Source organism: Hibiscus syriacus, unplaced genomic scaffold, assembly GCF_006381635.1.
Source record: "Hibiscus syriacus cultivar Baekdansim isolate YM2019G1 unplaced genomic scaffold, ASM638163v2 tig00003721_pilon, whole genome shotgun sequence".
NCBI lineage: Eukaryota > Viridiplantae > Streptophyta > Magnoliopsida > Malvales > Malvaceae > Hibiscus > Hibiscus syriacus.
In genome coordinates, this window is record NW_024061981.1 from 1,232,944 (window position 1) to 1,256,665 (window position 23,722).

The 23,722-nt window shown below is 31.5% G+C and overlaps 1 protein-coding gene across 1 annotated transcript; it reads right to left on the reverse strand.

Moving 5' to 3' along the window:
• Positions 1–8,202: 8,202 nt before the first annotated feature.
• LOC120181404 (macrophage migration inhibitory factor homolog) lies at positions 8,203–9,923 on the reverse strand. The gene is made up of 3 exons (XM_039186537.1): positions 9,751–9,923; positions 9,447–9,647; positions 8,203–8,325 (listed from the first exon to the last, which is right to left on the reverse strand). Exons 1-3 carry the CDS (start codon positions 9,859–9,861, stop codon positions 8,290–8,292), a joined length of 348 nt encoding a protein of 115 aa, XP_039042468.1. The 5' UTR covers positions 9,862–9,923; the 3' UTR covers positions 8,203–8,289.
• Positions 9,924–23,722: the final 13,799 nt, after the last annotated feature.

Genomic DNA, 23,722 nt, shown 5'->3' on the forward strand with positions numbered 1-23,722 from the left:
AGGCACACCAGAACTGAGACGCTCCTCTAGAATTCCTAAACCAACCCAACGGTATTCTCCTTCTTTGCACTACTTATTGCTGACTGACAATGGTGAACCAGAGTGCTATGATGAAGCAATGCAAGTGGAGGATTCAGTCAAGTGGGAGTCTTCCATGAAAGATGAAATGGACTCGCTTATGTCAAATCAGACGTGGGAATTAGCTGAATTACCACCAGGCAAGAAAGCGCTCCACAACAAGTGGATTTACAGGATAAAGGAAGAGCACGATAGGAGAAAACGCTACAAAGCGAGATTGGTTGTCAAAGGTTTTCAACAAAAAGAAGGTATTGACTACAATGAAATTTTCTCTCCAGTCGTGAAGCTGTCTACAATCAAGCTGGTATTGAAAATTGTAGCTGCAGAGAATTTACATCTTGAGCAGTTAGATGTAAAGACAGCTTTCCTTCATGGTGATTTGGAGGAAGAAATCTATATGAGGCAGCCAGAAGGCTTCATAGAGACAGACAAGAAAAACCTGGTATGCAAGTTGAAGAATAGCTTGTATGGTTTAAAACAAGCTCCTAGGAAGTGGTACAAGAAGTTTAATAGCTTTATGGGTAGCAATGGTCTTATCAGATGCCAAGCAGATCATTGTTGCTACATCAAGAGGTTCAATAATAGCTTCATTATTTTATTCTTGTACGTTGATGACATGCTCGTTGCTGGCTCAGACATGCAAGAGATTATACGCTTGAAGAAAAAATTGTCGAAGCAGTTTGCTATGAAGGATCTGGGTGCTGCAAAGCAGATTCTTGGGATGAGGATCAAGAGAGACACAAAGTCGGGGACTTTGATATTATCACAAGCTGAGTACATCAACAAAGTACTCTCCAGGTTCAACATGCAAGATGTTAAACCAGTAAGTACACCTTTAGGTGTTCATTTCAGACTCTCCAAAGAACGTGCACACATGGTGAAAGTGTCGTATGCCTCAGCAATTAGAAGTCTGATGTATGCCATGGTTTGTACCAGACCAGATATTGCTCAAGCAGTGGGAGCTGTTAGCAGGTACATGAATAATCTGGGTAAGGTACACTGGGAAGTATTAAAATGGATCCTCAGATATCTGTAGGGTACCACAAACAAAGCACTTTGTTTCAAAGGTGGAGATACGATACTGACAGGCTATGTAGATGCTGACTTAACCGGAAATGTTGACATCAGAAGGAGCACTACAGGATATGTCTATACTCTAGGAGGAACCGCAGTGAGTTGGGTTTCTCAACTACAGAAGATAGTTGCTCTCTCCACAACTGAAGCAGAATATGTTGCTGTTACAGAAGCCAGCAAGGAGATGGTTTGGCTCCAAAGTTTCTTGGAAGAGTTAGGCAAGAAACAAGAAAACAATGTCTTGTATTACGACAGTCAAAGTGCTATCCATCTAGCGATAAATCTGTCTTTGCATTCCAGGACGAAGCACATACAATTGCGATATCATTTTATCCGGTCTCTTCTGGAAGATGGGATTTTGAAACTTGAAAAGATCAGTGGAGCTCAAAATCCGACAGACATGTTAACAAAGACGGTGACTACAGACAAACTGAAATTGTGTTCAACTTCAGTTGGCATGCTAGAGTAACAAGACTAGAAAAGCTGTTGCATTGATCGAGGTGTGAAGACAGATTAAAATCAGTCTTCAAGTGGGAGATTGTTGAAAGTATTAAAATGGTTTTCAAGTTTGGTAACCAACTTTGAAAAATGGTTTTCAAAGTTTGGTAAATGTTTCTTTGAAAAATAGTTTTTCAAAGTTTGGTAGATGTTTGTTGAAAAATGATAATGGGATAATCACAATTAATCCCTAGGCTTTAGGGTATTTACAAGATTAAGTCATTAAGTTTCAACTATAAATACCCTAGCTCATTTAGCTTCAAAACCATCCCAAAAATCATTTCTTTCTCCCAATACTAGAGAGCTTTCTTGTGAGTAGTGAGTGTTTTGTAAACACCTGTAAATTTTATCTCTTAGTAAAAGATCTGCAGCAGTCTGGAGACGTAAGCACAATTAGCTGAACTCCGTTATCAATTTCGGGTATTATTTTTCCGCTTTTATTTCGCATTTTCACTAATCTGGTTATAGGGAAATTACTTGTACTCGGTTTATTTCCTAACACCTTTTCTTTTAGAAAAACGTTGAGTGGATTAATAAAAGGTCTAGCCCAAAGCTCGTGTCATTTACAGTCTTGATTAGGTCTGAAGTTGAGAAAATAAAGCCACCCAACAAGAAAACCCTAAAAATTGAATAATCCCAATCGGGCGACAATTTACTTACAAAGTTTCGTTTGTTTCACTAAAATATTTTTTGAAAAATGTTTTCCATAAAATGAATTACATTTATGGAAAATATTTTACACTGAGATGTTGTATAAATCATTTTTCGTTAGTTGATAATTTTTTAAAAGTTTATTTATTATAAATATCAAATATAATTAAAGATATTATTTATTATAAAAACTTAATAGTATTATCTTAAACTATTATATAATTTATTCAAAATTATTTATGTCAATATTATTATTAGAATACTATTTCTATAAATTTATAAATAAAATATTAAAATATTATATTATGTTTTTTTTAAAATTATTAATAAACACATTTAAAGTATTTTTATTAAAATATTACTAGATTATTATATCAATATTAAATACATAAATAATATTATTCAATATTAATAATTAAATAATGTTTATTTTATAAATTAATAAATAATTTAAATTTATTTATACTATATTATATTTTATTAAAATAAGAATATAATATCATATATTATTATAATATAATTGAATATATTATTATAATATTGAAAATATTAATTAATATATTTTAAATATTTTAATAGTTAATAATTTTATTAAAATGATATTAAAATATTATATCAACGTTAAATACATAAAATATTATTATTTTAAATATTTATGTTTTGAAGTGAAAAATTCGGAAAATGAATTACGGAGAATAAGACTGTAAGTCATTTTCCAGAAAGACCAGGAAAATTTTCTACATTAAACAACCTATTTTGGTAAATCAAACACCGAAAAATAAGGAAAACTTTTGTAAACTAAATTCTTCTAAGCGACCACCTCTTGTCATCTCTTTCGAAAGAGTTTTACTCTGTATTGCAGCGTATCTCCTCCTACCAAAACCCTAAGCCTTTTCTCTATGGAGTTCTGGGGTAATCTCATCTCTCTTTTCATTTTTTATGGTTTGAACTTTTGCTTTCATCTCTCTCCTTTTATGTTGCTGCTCAGTGTTGTTTTATTCGAACATTGTTATTTCACCGTCGATATTTGATAGTAATATTATTTTGAAAAGAGTTTTAATATTTTATCGCATTGTTAGTTATGTTTATTAGTATGATTTCAGGTTCGTTTCATCATCTTTGTCATCTAAGAAGCACGAGGATGGCAAAGGAGGCTCGTTTCAAGTAACTGACACATTTATGGTACGGGGACGATTGGGGTACGTACCAGGGACGTGCCACAGTAGCAGGGTACGACTGACCGAATTGGGGGACAATTAAAGCTTTTTCGGGGACGTCTGAGATGAGTATGATTACCTGGGAACTAAAGAGGACAACTTATTTTATCCGAACATGCAAAGCCAGTTATGTGCCTCCATCGACGAATAAAGTTGCTCATGTCTTGGATGCTGATGTGGAATCGGGGAAGAGGATATGTTTTGGGTGGAGGAAGGTCCGTGTAAGGTGGAACAGCAGGTCGTCGAGGATAAACGGGGGATCGAGCTTCCTTAAGTTTTCTCTGTGAAGAATGAATGGTCGGGTTTGGTTTTAGGCTCTACTGTGTTTGTTGCAGCTTCTTTGTGTTGAGCATTTCATCTGTCCAAACTTATTCCATGAAGAAGACGAAAGGCCAGCTTTGTTTTGTTTAGTTTGCTATTTTGATATTTGTTTTTTGGTCGGTTTTTGCATGGTATTGTTTACTGCACCTTTGTTGACACCACTTAGAATTTGTTTTGGTGGTTTTTTTAATGAATTGACTGGCACTTTTAAGTTAAAAAAATTGAAAATTAATTTATTTGAATTTAGAAATGAAAATTAAAGTAAATTTAAAAGGATTCGATCAAATAAATTTAAAACGACCAAAACTAAAAAAAAAATGAATTCAAATGAAAAAAAAATTAAGGTTCATTTTGACATTGCGTTTGAAAATTGGCTATTAAAAGTAGTGTATAAAAGAATTTTTAAAAGTGTAAAAAGTTAAGTTTAAAATTTAATTGTTTGAAATTATAGTTAAAAAGTGATTTTGAAAAGATAAAATGTTCATTTTAACTATTACTTTATAAATTAAAAATATAACATTTAAATTATATTTATATTTATTAATACTATGATATATAAACTTAAAATATAATAAAAATATAAAATTATTTTAAGATGCTCATTAATAATATTTGTATATATAAAATATTTTATTAAAAATATAAATTAATTTACCTATTTTCTTAATTACCGTGCTTATTTTAAATAAATATGAGGTGTTCTTGTTCAGTCTTGCACTTCCTTGGCTTTTCATGATCTCTTCTGTCACCACTGATGATTTTGTTGAGGCCATAAATAAAATTTGTCCTTGAATTTTTCTATTTTGGTAAACTGTTTCTCATGTTTGTTTTTCTTATTTACAGATATATCTAGTGAAGAAGAAAGTAGTGAGGAGGAGGAGGAGCACCTCCGGTTGCTGAAGAAAATGGTAATTTCTCTTTCTACTGCGATTTATGTCAATGGTTGAAGATTTGATTGTTTCATCTTTCATCTTTTCAAACCGGTTCCAGGGAAAGACAAGACAGATGCAAAAACAGCCAAGGCTAAAGCTGGGAAACCAGAGGTTGTTACTCCGGTCCCCTTGTTTTATGAGTTTTTTGTGGCCTGTTTCTTTCTTCGTATTATCTTTGCTCTTGATTTATTTTATTATTTATATGGACAGATGTCCATGGATGGAAGTTCAGATGATGAGGATGAAGAAACACGTAAGAAGGTGTCTTTGATAGATGATCTTTTGGATTGTTGAATCTGACCTGATTCAATGGTTGTAATTCATGTTTTCTTGTTTTCAAGGTCGAGTCAAGCAAGAAGAAACCTGTGAGAAAGGCTAAATCTGCAGTTACACCCCAGAAGACAGGTCTTTCTTGTTGTACACTTGAAAATCTGCAGCATCATGCGTCATTTATTCCACACTATCGGCTACATACTCTTTTACCAGGATTGGCCTATTCACTTTTTTTTTTTTTACAATCTTTTGATCAAGTTACTTGCAATTGTAGCAGATGGTAAGGAGGAGGAACACCGCATCCAGCAAAGCAGGCTGGGAAAAATTCAGCCAAGACTCCAAAGTCTGGTGGTCAATTCTCTGGTGATTGTTAAAATTTCAATGAGGGGCTTTCGATTTTGATCGAGTTGACTAACTACATGAATATTTCTTTGAACAGATCAGCCGGGTAGGGGCGTGCAAAAAAAAAAAAAAAAATCAGATTCTAACGGTGATCCGCTGATTCGACTAGAAAATTTAGATATTTAATTTTTAGATAGTTCGGATTGAATATCCGACAAAAAAATTAGATAATTGGATCGGAAACATATCGACTAAAATTTGTTTTTGGACTATCCGAAAATCCAAAAAATAATGAGCCTTTACAAATTTTTACCCAGCCCAATAATATCATACAGCCCACCCTCACCTCGTTTAAAATGCTAGCGCCCCAGCCTTGAGCTGACCGTAATGCCTGACGGATTGAATTAGCATTCCTTACTCAAAACAGTATAAACATGAATCTGTCCCTTATTTTCAATATTATACACAAAACACTTGATTAAATAGCCCAAATTTCTAAACTCGACCATTTTTTTTTCAATTTTATGCTCTAAACAATCCTCCCCTCGATATTAAATCACATGAAAATAATCTAAATATGCCATTGGCGAATTAATAATGAAAACTTAACTCTTTTAATATATATATATATATATATATATATATATGTAGCAGAATAGCACCATCAAATCTAATATTATTTAATTAGTACATTTATAATTCATTGTATTTTTTAGCTTCTTGGTGTTATATCAACCGTGCAAATATTTAACATTATTTGACAACAAAAATTTAATAATAATAATAATAATAATAATAATAATAATAATAATAATATAAAGTCACAATAATTAATTTTTTTTGTTAAATTAAAATTTATATTCAGATTCGGATATCCGGTTTTTCGAATTAGATACGAATAACAATTTTAGTGATCTAAAAGTTTTGGATATTCAAAATTTAGAATCGGATAATATATGTATCCAAAAATGCTCACCCTAGCTGGGGGTGGCCTAGAATCTCACAAGAAGTCAAGGCATGGTGGCAAATGAGGCCGGGTTTACATGCTATGATGTGCATTTTTAATTTTGAGGGAGAGACATCTTTTGTTTGGTTAGAGGTGGCAAACGGGTCATTCGGATTGTGTTTGAGGATGGTCATTTTGGATCGGGTCATTTCGAGTTTATATTATATTCGGTTTAATTTTATTCGGGGTCGAATCAGGTCTAGTTCAAATTTAGTTCGGGTGTATGATAAATTGGGTCGGGTAGGGTCAATTTTCAGGTCGGTGACTATCGGATTGGTTGTTTTTCATTTCTGATCAATATCGGATTGATTGATTTTTAGGTCGGGTTAATACTAGATCAGTTAAATTTTGGGTCGGATCAATATTAGACCGATTGATTTTCTATTTGGATCAGGTCAATTCGGATTGAATTGGTTATGAGTCTAATCAAGTATATATATAATTATCGTTATATTCTTGTAAAAATATGTCTTATTGTTTGTTAATCTTATCATTTATGCTTAATTCGGTTATAAGTCTAATCAAGTATATATATAGATTTTCGGTTTATACTGCTTTTGATTTGGATTAATTTCAAATTAGGTTGCTTTTCGGTCGAGTTGTTTCAGTTCGGGTTATTTTTTGTTCGGGCTGTTTTCATTTTAGGTTGTTTTCAGTTCGGATTGTTTTCGATTCGGATCGGGTATGGTTCGGATAAATCGATTAAGATAATTGGATTCGATTTAAGTTCGTCTGGTCTACGTTAGATAGATGATTCCTAGTCAATTGGGGATTTTAAGGTTTAAAATACTTTTGTGGGGGTGTTTCCCTTTAAGGGAAATTTTGAACTTCATTGAATGTGTATCCCCTATCATATTATACAATGTCCTTTAAACTAAAAAGAATCAATTCTTCTCGCATTGCAGGTTCTCTTTACTGGGGGGTTTCCCTTTAGTGGCTGAAGTGCAAATATATTAAAGTTAAATTATATAAATGATTATTAATGTTTGAGTAAGTTTCTCTTTTTCTATTAATGTTTCAAAAATAAAAATGTAGTTATTAACGTTATCGGTTTATAACAAATTGATCATTTGATTGTTGATTATTAACAGTTACTAGTAGAGTCTTAAAATTGTTAATTTAGTTTTTTTTGGTATCATTCGATCAGGTGAGACCATTTTAACTAGTCATCAACTTCTCTTCTTCAAGTCATTAATTTGTTATAAATCATTAATATTAATAATTAAATAATTACTTGTGAAAGATCAATAGAAAAAATGTTCAAACTATTATATGATTTACCCAAATATTAAAAACCAAAACCCTAAACGATTAGACCAAAACCCCCAAACCAACATAAGAAAAAAACTTATAAAAGGTATGATTGATCGATCATACCTTTCGATTTACTGACCAGTCGTGTGACACAAGACAAACACACGCACAATCAGCTACGCCTTCCAAAAGACAACTAATTAGATTTGTCTTTGCCCCGAATGGAAGACATGGATTTTATTTCCATAAATAATTGGTAACATGCGCTAATCCGATATTTAATTAAAAGAATATACCGATTAATTTAATTTTTTTCCAGTTCCTGCCTTGCTCACTTGTAATTTTATATAATCTATACAACGACAAAAAAAAACTCATTTTAATGAATTAATTCAGGCATTAAACCTGAATTATTCCATCTTAACATGTGCTGGACTTGAGTAGAATAACGACCCCATATTTTGAGCTGAACCAAGGGAAATCTAAGCGGAACACAACTGATTCAACTTGCAAATGTTTTCCATGGTAATACATTTCAGTTAATCAGAAAGTCTTCAATTAATATTTTTTTAGGAAAAACTAGTCCTGCACATATGATTCTGGCTTGAACTGTGATATGCTTTCTGTTCGTTTCAACCACTCATCAGAAAGTCGAACCGTTGAATCCAAAGAATGACCGCTGCATCATATAAAAAAACATGAAATAGACATCAAGCTGGGTTAACTAGAAGTGAAGGATCAATTGGACGAAAAATCGTATTTCAGAGCACTAATAACTACATCCAAACAAAAGGCAAGCTCGTTTCATGCAAGTTACTGATAGTCATTATATAAAGCAAGTCCAATTGCATTGCTATGTTTCAATGACCTGATGAAACAATTTGGTTCTTTAGATGCAGCGTATTCATAAAAACATGTGCTCGAAAATGAAAAACATGGAAGTAGACAAATGATAAGCCTTCCTATTGGTATATACAAAATAAGATTGTGTGTTGATGATTTGAAAACGATTCAACATCAACACAAGTCATAAATATATCTGGATATTTCTTACAAAGCTTCTACTAGCGCATTCATACTAAGGAATCAACTTTGAGCATACAAGACTCAATTCTCAATAGACTTGTGCACATTAAAAGCATTTATATTTTGAAAAAGGAAATCATCCCTTCTCATTTCTAGGTTTTCCATCGGTAAGGAGATGATATCATTAAAATGAAATGGTGTTTCCTCTAGAATGAGATCAAGAAAGGTACAGTGAAAACTGAAAACGAAGAGCTCAATAGGATGGTTCCACTACCAGGTCAATCCAAGTTTTATAACAGTGACTTCAAGTGGTAATGTAAGAATATCATAGTAAAACATCCACACAAATAAGTTATAGTAAAGCAAGTTAGATACTTCACTCAGTTGTAAACAATAATTTGACAAAACAATTAAGGACTGTGAAAATGATTATATACAGTTTTTACCCTAAAAACAGATCCAAAGTATAATGTTATTGGTTCATCTCTTTGAACCCAAAACCAAGAGTTACCCTTTTGTTTATACAAACAATTCATTTCTCTTTGTTCCTATGAATAAGTGTTGGCAACAATAATATTTTGCTTATACAAACTAAGTTCAGAAAAATTGGGATTATAATCGAAAGGCCTGTGGTTTGGGAAGGGTGTGTGCTTTTCCATCAAACATGTTTCAAACATTCAACAGAACACTGCAAAATTCGAGAATTTTCTACTAAACATTCCCAAAAAAAAACATTTTCCTCCCAAAAGAGTAAAAGCAGAGGGGAGAAAGGACCTGAACATCATAGAATTTGATGTAGAAGCGAGAGCTATCAATTGAGAGCTTGGTTTGAAGAATATCAGCAATTGTTGAACTGAGTTTGGAATTAACAGAAGGTCCAAGTCCCCCAATAGAAATCAATTCTCCATAAGCAGCGGGGGCTTCCGTCCCTGCAAATGCCATGGGAACTCCGCCATTCACCAAGATCATCACGTACTGTTAACCCATTTTATCCCCCCAAAAGAAAATAAGTAAATAAAAATAATGCCATTGAAATTATAATAGAACAAAGAAAGAAGAAGAGTGAATAAGAACAAACGGATTCGGGTTTGCCGATGATTTTGGCAACAGCTTTGGTGGCGTCTTTGAGGATGTCAGAGGTGGTGACTGCGTCCACAGGTATGTTTGTGTATAAATTCAAGGTCGGCATTTCTTCTTTCTTCTTCGTCTCCTCCTATGCTGCTGCTATTTTCTTCGAGTGATACCTATTGAGATGAGTGGTATGAAATGTAATTTATCTCCTTTACCCTGACGTTATCCTATATGTTTGATTCGAATTCGATTAGTTTAATTTGAATATTTTATTATTATTTATTTTATTTTTATTTTAATCGATTTTATTTTTATATTAATTTGAATTTTTTATTTTGTATTTTATCTAAATAAAAAGATTTTATTTTATGAAATTTTGATATTATTTGATAATATTAAAAAAATTATAAATCTTTCATATAATATAAAATTTTCAAGTGAATAAAAATAATTACCCATTAGTATATATCATTTTAAATTATTTTTTCTATTTGAGATATAAAATATTTAATATTAGAGTATAAAACTTAAATTAAATTAAATTATAAATTTAATAAAAAATAAATACATTCTAAACTTATGAATTATTAATCATCCAAACACTATATTGTAGCTTAATTAGATTTCAACTTATTCAATTTCTTTACTCATTTCTCTACAACACACTAAATAATAATAATTATTATAATTATTGAATATCTTTTACATTTCTTCAGTTTATTTTTATAGTGTAGAACTAAAAATAACATTGAATAATTTATTGTCTATTGAAGCACCAAAATAAATTGGTGATTCTTCAAAAACTAAGATTGTGGAACTCTAGTTTAAGGTTATCTTGCGAAAAACAAAGATAATATACATATAATTTTGAAGTTAATTTATGAATAAGTGTAATATGATTGTGTTAGGATTTTTACGTCTCTAATATCAATCACAAAAGTCTCAAGAGCGGGTAAATTGACCTTTTGAAAATTTTGGGTATGAAAGTAAAAAGATAAATAATTTAACACAATAATTTAGAGTGATTCAATTTTTTCAATGAAGTCTACGTCCACCGTCTTAGTTCCACACTAAGTATTTCTAACAAAATCACTATTTTGTTCTTTCTTTTTCTAGTCTTAAGAGTAATCTTTACAATTCCTTAGTTTTTCAAAGGCTAAAACCACACTTTTTTTAAAGGATAAAAGATGTAAACAATAAAATCTCAAAAGGTAGATGATTACAAGAATTTAGCTCACAAGAAAGAATTCTAAAGATTTGCAATTAATCTCAAAACACTTATGTACAAGAGAAAAAAGAAAATAAATAGTGAAAGAGTTTTTCTCTTGATCTTGATTGTTTGGATAGGTGTTGTAACTTTTTTATGTGTCCTTGACTTGCTTTTATTAGTTGAAATGTGTTTGTGGTCGTTTCTAATCGTTGGAGACTTATTTTTCTGTAAATTAAAACTACCCAAAATAGGGAGTATCGGTACTACCTTTTGGAGTATCGGTACTACCTTTTGGAGTATCCGTACTTCTTTTATAATATTTAAATAAAGTAGTCGTTAATGATCGTTGGACTTGACAAGTATCGCTACTAGGTTTTTTAGTATCAATACTATTATGTAAAGTAGTATCGATACTCTTAGAGTATCGATACCAAATTTGTATTCTAGAATTTGAACAACTTGAAAATAAAGGGTTGTATCGATACTACCATAGGAGTATTGATACTTCTCTTATCTTTGGCATCGATACTGCAAGAACAATATCGGTATTGTTCATGGAGTATCGATATTGTACTTACCTTGAAAAGAACTTTGTGTTCAAATTCTAGTTTTATGGACTTTGAATTATTTTTGAAATCTTTAAACAAATTCAATTAAGTCCAAAAATATTTTACCCTAATTTGTTATATCAAAATATAGGTTCAACTATCTCCCTTTTTATATAACAAAACCTTTGAAAAATAGTTTTTGCCAAAAAGGTCTCCCTTAGCAAAATATTTTTTTTTGAAAAATAGAAAATATTTGGAAATATTTAAACTTCCCATTTTTTCATTTTGAAATTGAATTTTTCAAAAATATACTTCTCCCACTTTTTATTATATAAAAATAATTCAAACTTTTTGGTTCAAAATAACAATGGAGAATAAGTTAAAATGTTAACATAAAATCATTTGAAAAATTAAAGTTCCACTGAGTAAAAGCATTCCGTGGAAAAAAACTTACACAAAGACTTTAACACGTAGAAGGTATTGAATTTCAATAAAGATTAATAAATATGTTAGTAACACCTAAAATTCAATAAATCGAAATTTATCATACTTTATGAAATATCATAACTCATATGCATAAAGCAATATAAAATGTTATGCATTTTTAAAATGTATATAGATAAATATCATTTGTACGTAAACCCACATGCATAAACATTCAAATTAAGGTCAATGTATTAAAAAAATTTAAAAATAAAATACACAACTTGACCAAAAATCATTATGATGAACTAAAACATTGATGAAAACATTTAACCTTAAAGAAAAAATTGTTCATCATAACATATTTTCAACATACATGAGATAATATACAACATGTGATAATTCATGCTCAATACTCATGCATGCATAAAAATTAATAGACAACCAATATATAAAATCAATAAAATTAAGTTTAGAGGTTACTCGTCATTCTTTTGTGTGACTAGAACATTTAATTTTTCTTTACTTTTAAGATCATTGCTCCAACATACCTACAAGAGACATTTATTTGGATATTTTGGTACCCAAATTGCTTTGGGTCCTTGAGGGTTAGTACCAATGTCTCTAGTTCTCTTGGAAACCCATACTTGTCTAATTTTAAAACATTTTTTTATTTCTAATAGGAAAATTATTACATTGTGACCATGATAATGATATTCTGAGCATTTTTCCATTATTGAACTAGATAAATTGTTTAAAATGATTTTTTTCTTTTTTGTTAAGCATTCAAATTTAACTTTTAAATCAAAATTTTCTTTTTCCAAATATTCAATTTTTAAAAAATCTTTTCTCAAAACTTCATTGTTTTTCAAAATCTAATTTTGCTTTTAAAAAAATCATTTTTATTTTTGAATTTATAAATCAATTTATTATATTTAGAATTCATGACCTCAAATTTCAAATACAATTCATCATATGCATTTTGTAACTTTTTAAAAGAATAATTTAATTCACTAGAGTTAGAAGCTACCATTAAATCTTTTTAGATGACTATGAGGCATAAGTTGACTACTTCATCATCATCATTGGAGACGTCTTCATTGCTCTAAGCAGCCACTAAAGCCTTCTTTTTAATTGATTATTCTTCTTTAGGATGGAAAATTATACTTGGAATATCATGTTCTTTGTCATTCAAAATACAAAGAGGGATTCTTCTTTTTACTTGATTCATGATTCCCATCTTTTCCTTTATAAGTCATGAACCGCTTGAATCTTTTGAAGAGCTTGGATACCTCTTCTTCTTCATCCACCTCTTCACTTGAGTCTTGATTACTATCATTGGTGGACTTGAAGGAAATTTATACCTCATTCTCTCCCTTATTTTTCATCATCATCTTCTTCTTCTTGTTTCCTTTTAAGTCTCATCTCATGCGTGTTCAACAATTTGATAAGTTCATCAAGAGTGAGAATCTTTAAATCCCTGGCTTCTTCAATAATGTAATGGCCTGAAGAACCTTAAGCCGATACCCAAAGTGGACCCGAGCTAATCTTTGTATGATTTAAATTAATAGGTGAAGTGTAGTGGAATTGGGTATGGTATAATTGGATTTAAGGCTCAAATGATAAACCCGAATGATGAAAGTGAAACTAGAATAAAGAGGGAAGAAATTATATTATAATTAACCCCTTGGTAAAGAAAAATCTAGATATTAGTTCTAAAAATGTGGGGGTAGCCGTGGGTTTTAAAGAAAAAAATAAGTGAGAGAGAAGAAACATCATCTCCACCTTCTCAATTCTTCTTTTCTCTTTCATTTTTTATGAACTCGTATTTCTCTTATTTGGAACCACATAGCCATAGAAAAATATTCTAAGGTAAGAATCGTTATCCTCATAACTTAAGCTTTATTTTGAGCTGTGGATCTCCATGTTTTGGAGGTAGTACCCGTCTAAGGTTTGATGGGTTTGGACTAGAAGGGAAAGAGTGGAGGAGCTTTAAAAGGGTAAAAATGTATATTCCTTGTTTATCCTTGTTTAGTTTTTTATATGTGTGTTATTTGATAATTCCGTTTTAGTGGGAAGAAAGAGAACCTTCTCAAGCTAAAGCTAAAGGGAATGAGAAAACTTGAAGAAATGAGCAATGAGTTTTCTTTTTAGTGACCATAGTTAAGGTAATGTACTTCTCTTCTTCGAGTACACATGTATCAACCTTAACTCGTATACTTACTAAAATACGAGTTAAAGATGTCACACAACTTTTACATAAATTCTCTAGTTGAACACCAGTACAAAATTGAACTTTTAAAATTTATCTAATTTAATCCTTTCAATAAAATAATATGTCACGTAAAATAATAATATAATATCTAAACATTCAAATTAATAATAATCTCATGCAGAAGCTATACAGTTATGTACTATTTCATATTGTAAAGAAAACTATCTAAAAACCGTCTAATTTAAAAATATTTCTTTATTTTATAAAAATATAACATTTATCTAAAACATAAAACTTAGTTTCATTAATATATCCCTAATAACATGTCTTAAACATTTCTTATTCGTATACATGCCATCTAGAGAATTTAAAGTAGTAGGATGTCATTACAGATACCTGTAACTTTTCGTTGTTGATTGATGCTGACTCAACTCTTTACTTCACTTGCTTTTCTTTACCTATGAGTGGAAATCATCATCGCTAAGTATATACTTAGGCATTATAAACAATCTAAATGATATAAAATATTAAACAACTTAACAACATCTAAATCATTTATTCATTTATATCAAACTTGAAATATCATAACAACTTAAAACATTAAACTTAAATTCCAATAAAATCATTAAATATCCAAACCAACTTATTCAAGCCATTTTTCCTCATCAGAACATGAAAATCATCATCTCATAATTTTGTTAGAACCATAATAATCAATAATAGACATAAGAATCATGTCATATTCTTTTTTATTCAAATATCTTTTTAGAAATTTCATATTTCATTTTCATCTTTCACTTTCATATTCATTACATAACAAGTACTTTCACATTTATGAATTCATTTTCTGATTCAGAACTTACTTTCAGATTCATAACTTAATTTCAGATTCATAGCTTATTTTCAAATTCATAGTCCAAGGCATATTTATGAGAATGCAAGGTACTTGAGCCATACATAATGTGTGCATTACGCAGTACACGGTGCCAATAATCATCATAAGATGCAATCCAAGTGCAAATGATATCATATGCACCAACGCTACTATACGTAATGCACACGAATGTACCATAACTTAACTTGAACTTTACTCAACTTCCTGACATGCCAAGTGTCGTACTACTCTAAATGCAACATACAATGGGATTTTTCCATTAATTATTATATGTTATTAAATATCAAGATATCAATATCTCAACATATCAATTTTTTCATATCATAATATAATGGGCAATTCATACCCTAAACATTTCATTCCCACATAACAAAGGTATATATATATATATATATATATATATATATATATATATATATATATATATATATATAGATATAGATATCATGAACATCGTCACTTACCTTTCCTTAACATACATATAATATTCATCATAAAATAAATATCATAATCATTATGTCAACTATAATAAATTTGATTCATTTTGAACATTTATAATATCATATAACATAAGAGTAAAAATAAAACACAATTTATGAAAAATTTTATATTCTGGCAGATTGCACTACCTTCAAAGAAATATTATTTTGTATTAATATACACACATCAAAATTATTTTGTTTATACCACTGGAAACTATACTCGAATAAAAATCCAACCATATAAGACACTCCTTCTAGTTCACTTTTTGCAATTTATAGTGAATTTTTAAAGTTGACTTACACAAGATGTTTTGAGCAGAATCCGCTGTCCTGTTTTTGACCTATCATCGATTAAAAATTCATATCTTTTTGTATACACCTAAAAATCAGTTGTCATTTGTTCTAAACAAAACTAAACTGGTATAAGAATCCAACGGTATAAAAATAATCACATAATAATTTTTTATAATTTATCGTGATTTTATAAACTTACTATTCAGAACATAATATTTAGGCAAATTTCACCAATTTGCATTTTCAGCTTATTCACTACCTTTATTAGTTTACCAAATGAACATATATGCATGAATCATAAAGTCACACAACATTAGGAGTCATTTCTTACCATAGTAAATCTATCACTGGCTCAGCGTAAGCTAATGTTTGCTCGATAACATAAATACAAATTACATATGCACTCACCTGGTGTCCTTAGCTTGTAAACCTTCATTAGAAATTCACATTTCATCCTTAAGAATCTTCTCCTTAGCTTTAATAATGTTTGATCTTGATTCCAACAACACAATCTAAATGAGCATCATTAAAAAAACATATACAAATTCAAACCACATGTTAGAAGTTTTACTAATATAAGCACACCTTATAAAATAAATTCTTAAAAATCTTTTTATGCTTATTCAATAAAAATTCCATGTCACAACATTAATGTTGACCTTAACACTTTTAATCCAAATTTATCCAAACTTCACATAACATTTTCACTTAAATTCCCAACTTTTCCATATCTATGATTTTATCCTCAACATTCCAAAATGGCCTAAATTTCACCTTTTAACGTCAATTTCAACACTCTAACATTAATTTCTAGTAGAGTACATCAACTATTGAACAAATACACATTGATCCCATAATTTTCCATAATGATCAAATAGGTCCCTTAACTTTCACAAAATTACAAAAGGGTCCCTATAACTTTATAAGGATTATAGAATCCTTCCTACATTATATCCAACCCTTACATAATTAACCTCTAATTTCACTTGATTTTCCCTTGATTTCAATTGATTCAAGCATGAAATCAACCTCTAATCAACATTTCCAAGCATCTAGAATTAAACTCCTAGCATAATTTCATCAAATCACAATTTCCCCCAAATTTAGGGTTTAGGCCAAAAATCCAAGAAGCATTTCTAGGTTAATTTAATCATCATTCAAGCTTAGAAATGATTTTACAACATCAATAACCTCAAAATATATCATCAATTTATGAAACCCTAACATGTGCATAAACCCTAAAATTTGGGATCTTAGCATTCAAGCAAGATTAACATGCAGTAATGGTACCAAATGATAGAGTTCTCCTAATAAAATAATTTTCTATTTTACGTCTTAATCCAAAAACCAAAGGAAATTGCTCAAAAATGAAAAATAAATTTTCTCTCACCTAGGGTTGAAGCTCTCATCCATGGCTGATTTTGAAGAAGCATTTCCATGAAATTTCTAATTAATTTCATATACATTTGCTTTTTGGAATATTTAATCACAATTTCCATGAACTTTTAACACAAATTCCGGATCAAAAATTTGATTTTCACCAAAACTTCATTCTTGGGGGGTGAACTATTTATTTTTGGAATAAAAATTCGTTTTGGGAAAATTATCACTTTGGTCCCTGAATTTTTCCCAATTTTATACTTTAGCCACTAAACTTTCAAAATTTATGTTTTGATCACTAACCAACATTTGGGGTATTACAATTCTCTCCCTTAATAAAAATTCATCCTCAATTTTTTAACACGTATCTGATGTAAACAAATAAATAAACACACTTTTTTCATAGCTTTTATTTCTCAAACGTACTTTAATAAGTACTCTCCGTATTCATAAGTCACCTTTTGACTGAATCTTAATGTCCTCCAGTGATGATATGAGAAGGATTTGATTGATATATTAAGAAACACTTATCACCAACTTAATAAAAGATCTATTTTTCTTTCAAATCAGAATAAGAATTTTATCGATCGACAGCTATCTTTAGATTATCTTAAATAATCTTTACATATCACCAACGTCCATTGTAATTCGTTCTAATTTCCATTAAAGGATGGTAATCGATTACAATACTCCCGAAGGTACTTGATGCTCTACTTTAACTTGTTGAATTATCAGGCATTTTGAAACAAACTCAGTGATAGTTATTTTCATGCCTACCACTAATATTGACTCTTTCCTGGATAATGTAAATATCTATCAGACTTAATTTTAAAGTCTTTGGTTTACTTTTTCCACTTGTTCTATCTTTGAAAATCACATCAATTTTCACATTTTCTTTGAAGATCCTTTACTCGATCTAACAACACAGGCTTTAACTTTAATTCTACAATCAAAGCACCGTCTTTCTTTAAAGACAATCACGTATTCAAAATTCTCAGAATAGACATGTTTCATGACTTTATCGTATCAACCACTACATTAGCTATTCCTGATTGTAGTCTATAAGAACATCATTATTCTTTAAGGAATTCAATCAATTTCCTTAATTTTCACTCCTTCGAGTTAACACATACTTTTGACTTTTGAGATTCGTATTGATATAGCGTCACTCACCAGATTGATAGTGGCGTTATATCAATAAAGTAAACACAACTGCTATCCACTCGAGATCATGAGTCGGATAATTTCTTTAACAATTCTTTAGTTTCTTTGAAGTATAATCCATAATATTTTCTCTTACATGAGCATGCATCCCAAACCATTATGAGACGTATCACTATAAATCACATAATCCTTTCCAAATTTTGATTACATTGACCCTGGAGCTTATGTAAGTGTTCTTTTTAACGAAGTTTTCTTGACACTTATCAACCCAAATGAATAGTGCATCCTATCTCAAAAGCTTGGTCATATGGAAAACAATCGTCAAAAGTTCTTTACAAACCTTTGATAGTAACCAGAAAGTTCCCATAAACTTCAAAATTCGTAAACATTCTTTGGAATTTATCATTGAACTATCGCTTATGCTTCCTTGATATAAATTCTCATCCCCTCAAATGAGATCACATGGCCAAGGAATACAACCTTACACAACCAACATTTACATTTTGTCAACTTAGCATACCACTTTTCTCCCGAAGTGTTGAAAGACCTGTACAAATATATGCATCGTATTCTTTCATGGTTTTACAATATGATAGGGAAGTGGTGGCGGGTTAATGAAAGTTGCTCTTGTTGAAGAATCAAACCTAGAAAGCTCTAGACTCGATGAAGAACAAAGGGGATGAATATGGGAAGGCGGTGGCAGTAACTAGGGTCTTTTAGAGTTTCTTTTAAGTGCTGGAAAGAAGGTAAGAAAAAAGATTAGAACAAGATAAACAAAAGATAAAGAAATTAAAAATAAAATAAGATAATAAAGAAATCAAAAGATCTCCCTTATGAAGGTGAACGGTAAAGATGATGATGGTGAGGATGGTTTTGTGGAAAATAGATGGATAAGTGTCCTATCGAGCCCTCCTAGTCGCAATGAAAAGGCAAACACGATAATATGGCTCTAACCAACCCTCCTAGTCGCAATGAAAAGGCAAATTGGAGTATGAAGATTAATCTCCCTCACAAGAACTTGAAAGAACTCAAGGAGAGAAGCTTAGAAGGCATAAGGCAATCAGCACTTGCAAAATCGAACTCTCGTTGTATTATTAATCAAAGAAATCTTGAATTACAAAGTTTAATGAAGTCTCCTTTATATAGGGGCTGAGTTCTAAAGGTCCTAAAAAACTAATGAATAAAATAATAATAAACTAAACATGTCTTAACTCTAATTCCTAATAAAATAATAATAACTAAAGATATTATTTTTAACCCAACCTTAATTCCTAATAAAATAATAAATCTAATCCTAAAAGATAATGCATCATCCTATATTAAGTTATATTACAAATAATCAATAAAAATATTGAAAATTCGTAATATTTACAAAATCCCGTATTAATCCCGTATAGGATTTTCTGCATGCACCGTCTTCAGTAAAATAGTCATATCTTGAGTTCCCGATATCAGATTGATGCGATTAAAGAACCGTTGGAAAGATAAGAGACAGACGGTCATATCTCCAGAAGACAAATTGACTAAATAAGATCAGGATCCCATTCAAAAAGTCTTCGTAAGTCTGCTTCTGTTCTGATCTTCTTTTCCAATGCTTGGACGAGTGGATCATTTGGAAGAGTTATTACTTCTTCCTTTGATGTGAGCCTTGTGATGCATGTATCATCCTCCCTTTATTCAAAAAGATTCGACCTCGAATCTGAAACATTAAAGGGAGCAACATTAGAATCGTTTAATGATTCATTCACATTATACTTACCGAATAGATATGCTTTGAATCTTCGAGACTTTGTTCTTCTAATAGGTTCGAGTAGAAACATTAGTCCAAAGAAGCATGTATTATGGACTCTGGTGCATGTATCATTCCCCCACTCCTCAAAAGGATTCGTCCTCGAATCTGAAAATCCAAAAGAAAGAGATTTAGATGTGTTGAAAGAAAAACTTGTGAAACATTTACCAGGATCAATGTGATGTGTCTTTATGCGTTTTAGTCGAGGTTTATTCTTTGTAGGAACTGATTTCTTGAAGTCTTGAAATCCTCTTTTGCATACAAGTCTTGTAATCTGATGTTTTGGTTGAAATTCAACATGGCGCCGGCCACTGTTGGCTTTATGTATGATTATTTCAGATAATTTCTCCATGGTTTTATTTGTGTGTGGAGAGAATGAGTGTTTAAAAACCATGTCAACTGGTTTGTTAAAGTAATCCCTTAAGTCTCCTAAGTGGGGTTCATGAATTAATGATTCCCGGGAGGAGCTTTGTGGACTGTAGAACCTGTTTAGTTGGCAAGGAAACTCATATACAAGATAAAGCTCATTAAAAGCACTTTTAAAAGTATGGGTAGAAATATCAAAAATATCCGAGTTATCGTGATATAAATCTTTGATATGTTCAATTCTCGGAATAGTAGTATGAGTTTGATAGGTAAGAGTATACCTTCGTGGTAGTGTATCGTCTACTGTGTTTTGCTTACCTCGGTATGTTACGCACTTAAAGGAGTTGTGTTTAGTATGGATGAAAACTTCACGAGCCTTACCTTGTAAGAAGGAGAAGAAGTATGTTACAATGTCATTAAAATGAGTAATAAAATACTTACCTTTGGACTCTCGTAAATCATGACTCTTCATTGATATAGCATAGTGATTAGGGCTTTCAGGTGGTAACCCGTCAGGAGGGTCACCTAGCACTATTCGATAACTCTTGGCGATAGAAGATGGTGCGGGCTAGTCTCGTGTTGCTTTTACTTTCTCATCATTTACATGGATTCCCTGTGCATGAACTATAAAGCATGTGGAGTTGTTCAAGTCATGTTTCGTCATTAAGATGACGTTACGACTAAGGCTTTCATGGATGTAGCCTTTTTGTAACAAATTTAATTCTTTGGTTTCTTCGAGATTGTATGTTTGACGAGGTATGATGGAACCTTGAATTAGATTGGTTTGGTGTTGTTTTCCTTTTTCCAGTGGTAATTCGTCAGGTGATCACCTAATTCTTCTTGAAAATCCTGTAACAAAAATGAAAACACACTAGGCAAATCCTTGTTAATGTTAGAAATCGAAACAATTGATTCTCTAAAGCGAACAAGGATGGAAGGCTGTTTGTAAAGAAGGTTCTCTCTCAATTCTTTTGTGCTCACACATAGATTTTGAGTCACTCTTTTCTTCTCACAATTAGGTTCACTCACCTCCCATGGGTTATTATTCTTTTGGCTTTTGTAACTAGTGACCTCTTTTTCTTTTGCCTCTTTCTCAGTTTTTTCTTTTTTTGCTTTTCCTACCTCCTCACAAATTATCGTTTGATCTTTAGGGGTTGGAAGTGTGTCATTCTTTGCTGGTCTTTCTTTCTCCTTTTTAGGTTTGTCATCTCTTAGCTTTTTTAGAGAAGATGGAGCATAAGACGAGGAAGGATTTGAAGGATTACCTTGGTAAGAGGATGAAGTACCTTGGTAATGTTCTCGGAATCTCCTTTGGATTTGTACTTCGATTGTCATTGCTTTCTTTAGTGTATCTTCAAGGTTTTCGTACCCATGGAGGTCAAGAAGATCAGTGATGTTTGAGTTCAAGCCAACAACGAATCTTGACACGGTGACCTCTTCTTTTTCAGTTATGTTAGCCCTATTGAGTAAGGACTGCATCTCCTTGTAGTAGTCTTCAACTGAACTTCTACCTTGTCGAAGTCGGTGTAGTCGTAGTTTAACTTCTCGTGTATTATGTGTCGGTAGGAATCGCTTCCTCATGGTTTGTTTGAGGTCGGTCCAAGAAGTGATTGTTGGAATTTGGAAATTCTGGATTTTTTCCTTGTTTGCATCCACCAAGTTCGAGCATATCCTTCGAATTGCATGGTGATGAGGGGAACTTGTTTAGCTTGGGGGTAGTCATGGTATGCGAATATGAGATCAACTTTTCCTTCCCAATCGATGTACCTGTCCGGATCGTTGTCTCCTTTAAAACACGGGATCATGAACTTTGGTTTTGCAAAGAGTTCGGGTGCTTGGAAACGTGGTTGTTCTCGCCTGGGTACCAAAAGTTCAGCATTGTTTAGTCTTGGATTCTGGTTTGGTAGATCCAGTTGTGGTTCTTGTCATTCTCTCACGGTATTGGTAAGTTCATCAAATCTTTCAACTTGAGTCGTGAGTCGTGCAAGTGCGGCTAAGATAGCCGTAAGTGTCTTGTTGTTATTGTCCCACATCCTGAAATCATAACACTCGAAAGAAAATTTTAAAGTAAAATAAAAATAAAAGAAAGAAAATTCAACAAAGCAAGAAACCTCACAAGTCACTCCAAGAAAGTAACACAACGAGAGGCAAGTAAGCCGATCTTGTACTCTTTAAAACTCACTTTACCAAGTAGTCTTTCACAGTTCGTATCGGAGTTTGATTACTAGCAAAGGCGATAAGAAAAACCTAAAAGCTCTAAGAGGCCAAACAAAGGTTAGACTCCAAGAGAACGAGAATGCAAAGAAGGAAGAAGTATGCAAACTCTTTAGTCCTACTAACACAAGGAAGATAATGTGTTAGATAATGCAAAAGAACAATAACAGGGGAAAACAAAAGAACCTAAAGCACTAAGAGTCAAAGAAAAAAAAAGGACCAAACCAGAAAACCTAGAAAACGCTGGATCAACTTGAGCAACTTTTTTGAGGGGGTTACCGGTATCCAAAAATTCTGGAAAAACTCTTGAATGTCTTTCGATGCGTCAAGAAACCACCTGTAAAATTTCAAAACCAAATACCTTCAGTAGTATCCAGTAGACTCTGTTGAACGGTGAGTCCTCAAACAACCTGTTTTTCTTGATCGCTTTGTTCGAAGTTGTTCTTGATCTCCAAAAATTCTTATTTTTTTAAATGATCTCCAATATATGGAGTTTCAATCTGGAAATTTTCACCACAAAATTCCTCCTGTAGAATTTTCAAGAAATTCGACAATATTCTAGACCGAATCCGCCGATAAAACTTGAATGATGTATTTGAAGGATCTAATAAACTATGATCGAAGTGAATTTTGGACTGGAGATTAAACTTAAGACGAATATGATATCTGGAGAAAATCATCCCTAAATACCTTCGTTTGCAATTTGTTTTGAAATTTTGGCTTTTTGTTTTTTTTGTTTAAAAAAATAGCAAACTAACAAGAAGGATTTGAATCTAAATTAAAATTAAATAAAAATAACCTGAAATGATGAATCTTCTCTGAGCTAGCTCCGTTGGGGTACCTTGACGGTGTTGTGTGCAAGAACAAACAAGATTGCTTGCTTCTTTCCAAGAATCAGCCCAAATCTGATACCAATTGATAGGGAAGTGGTGGCGGGTTAATGACCGTTGCTCTTGTTGAAGAATCAAACCTAGAAAGCTCTAGACTCGATGAAGAACA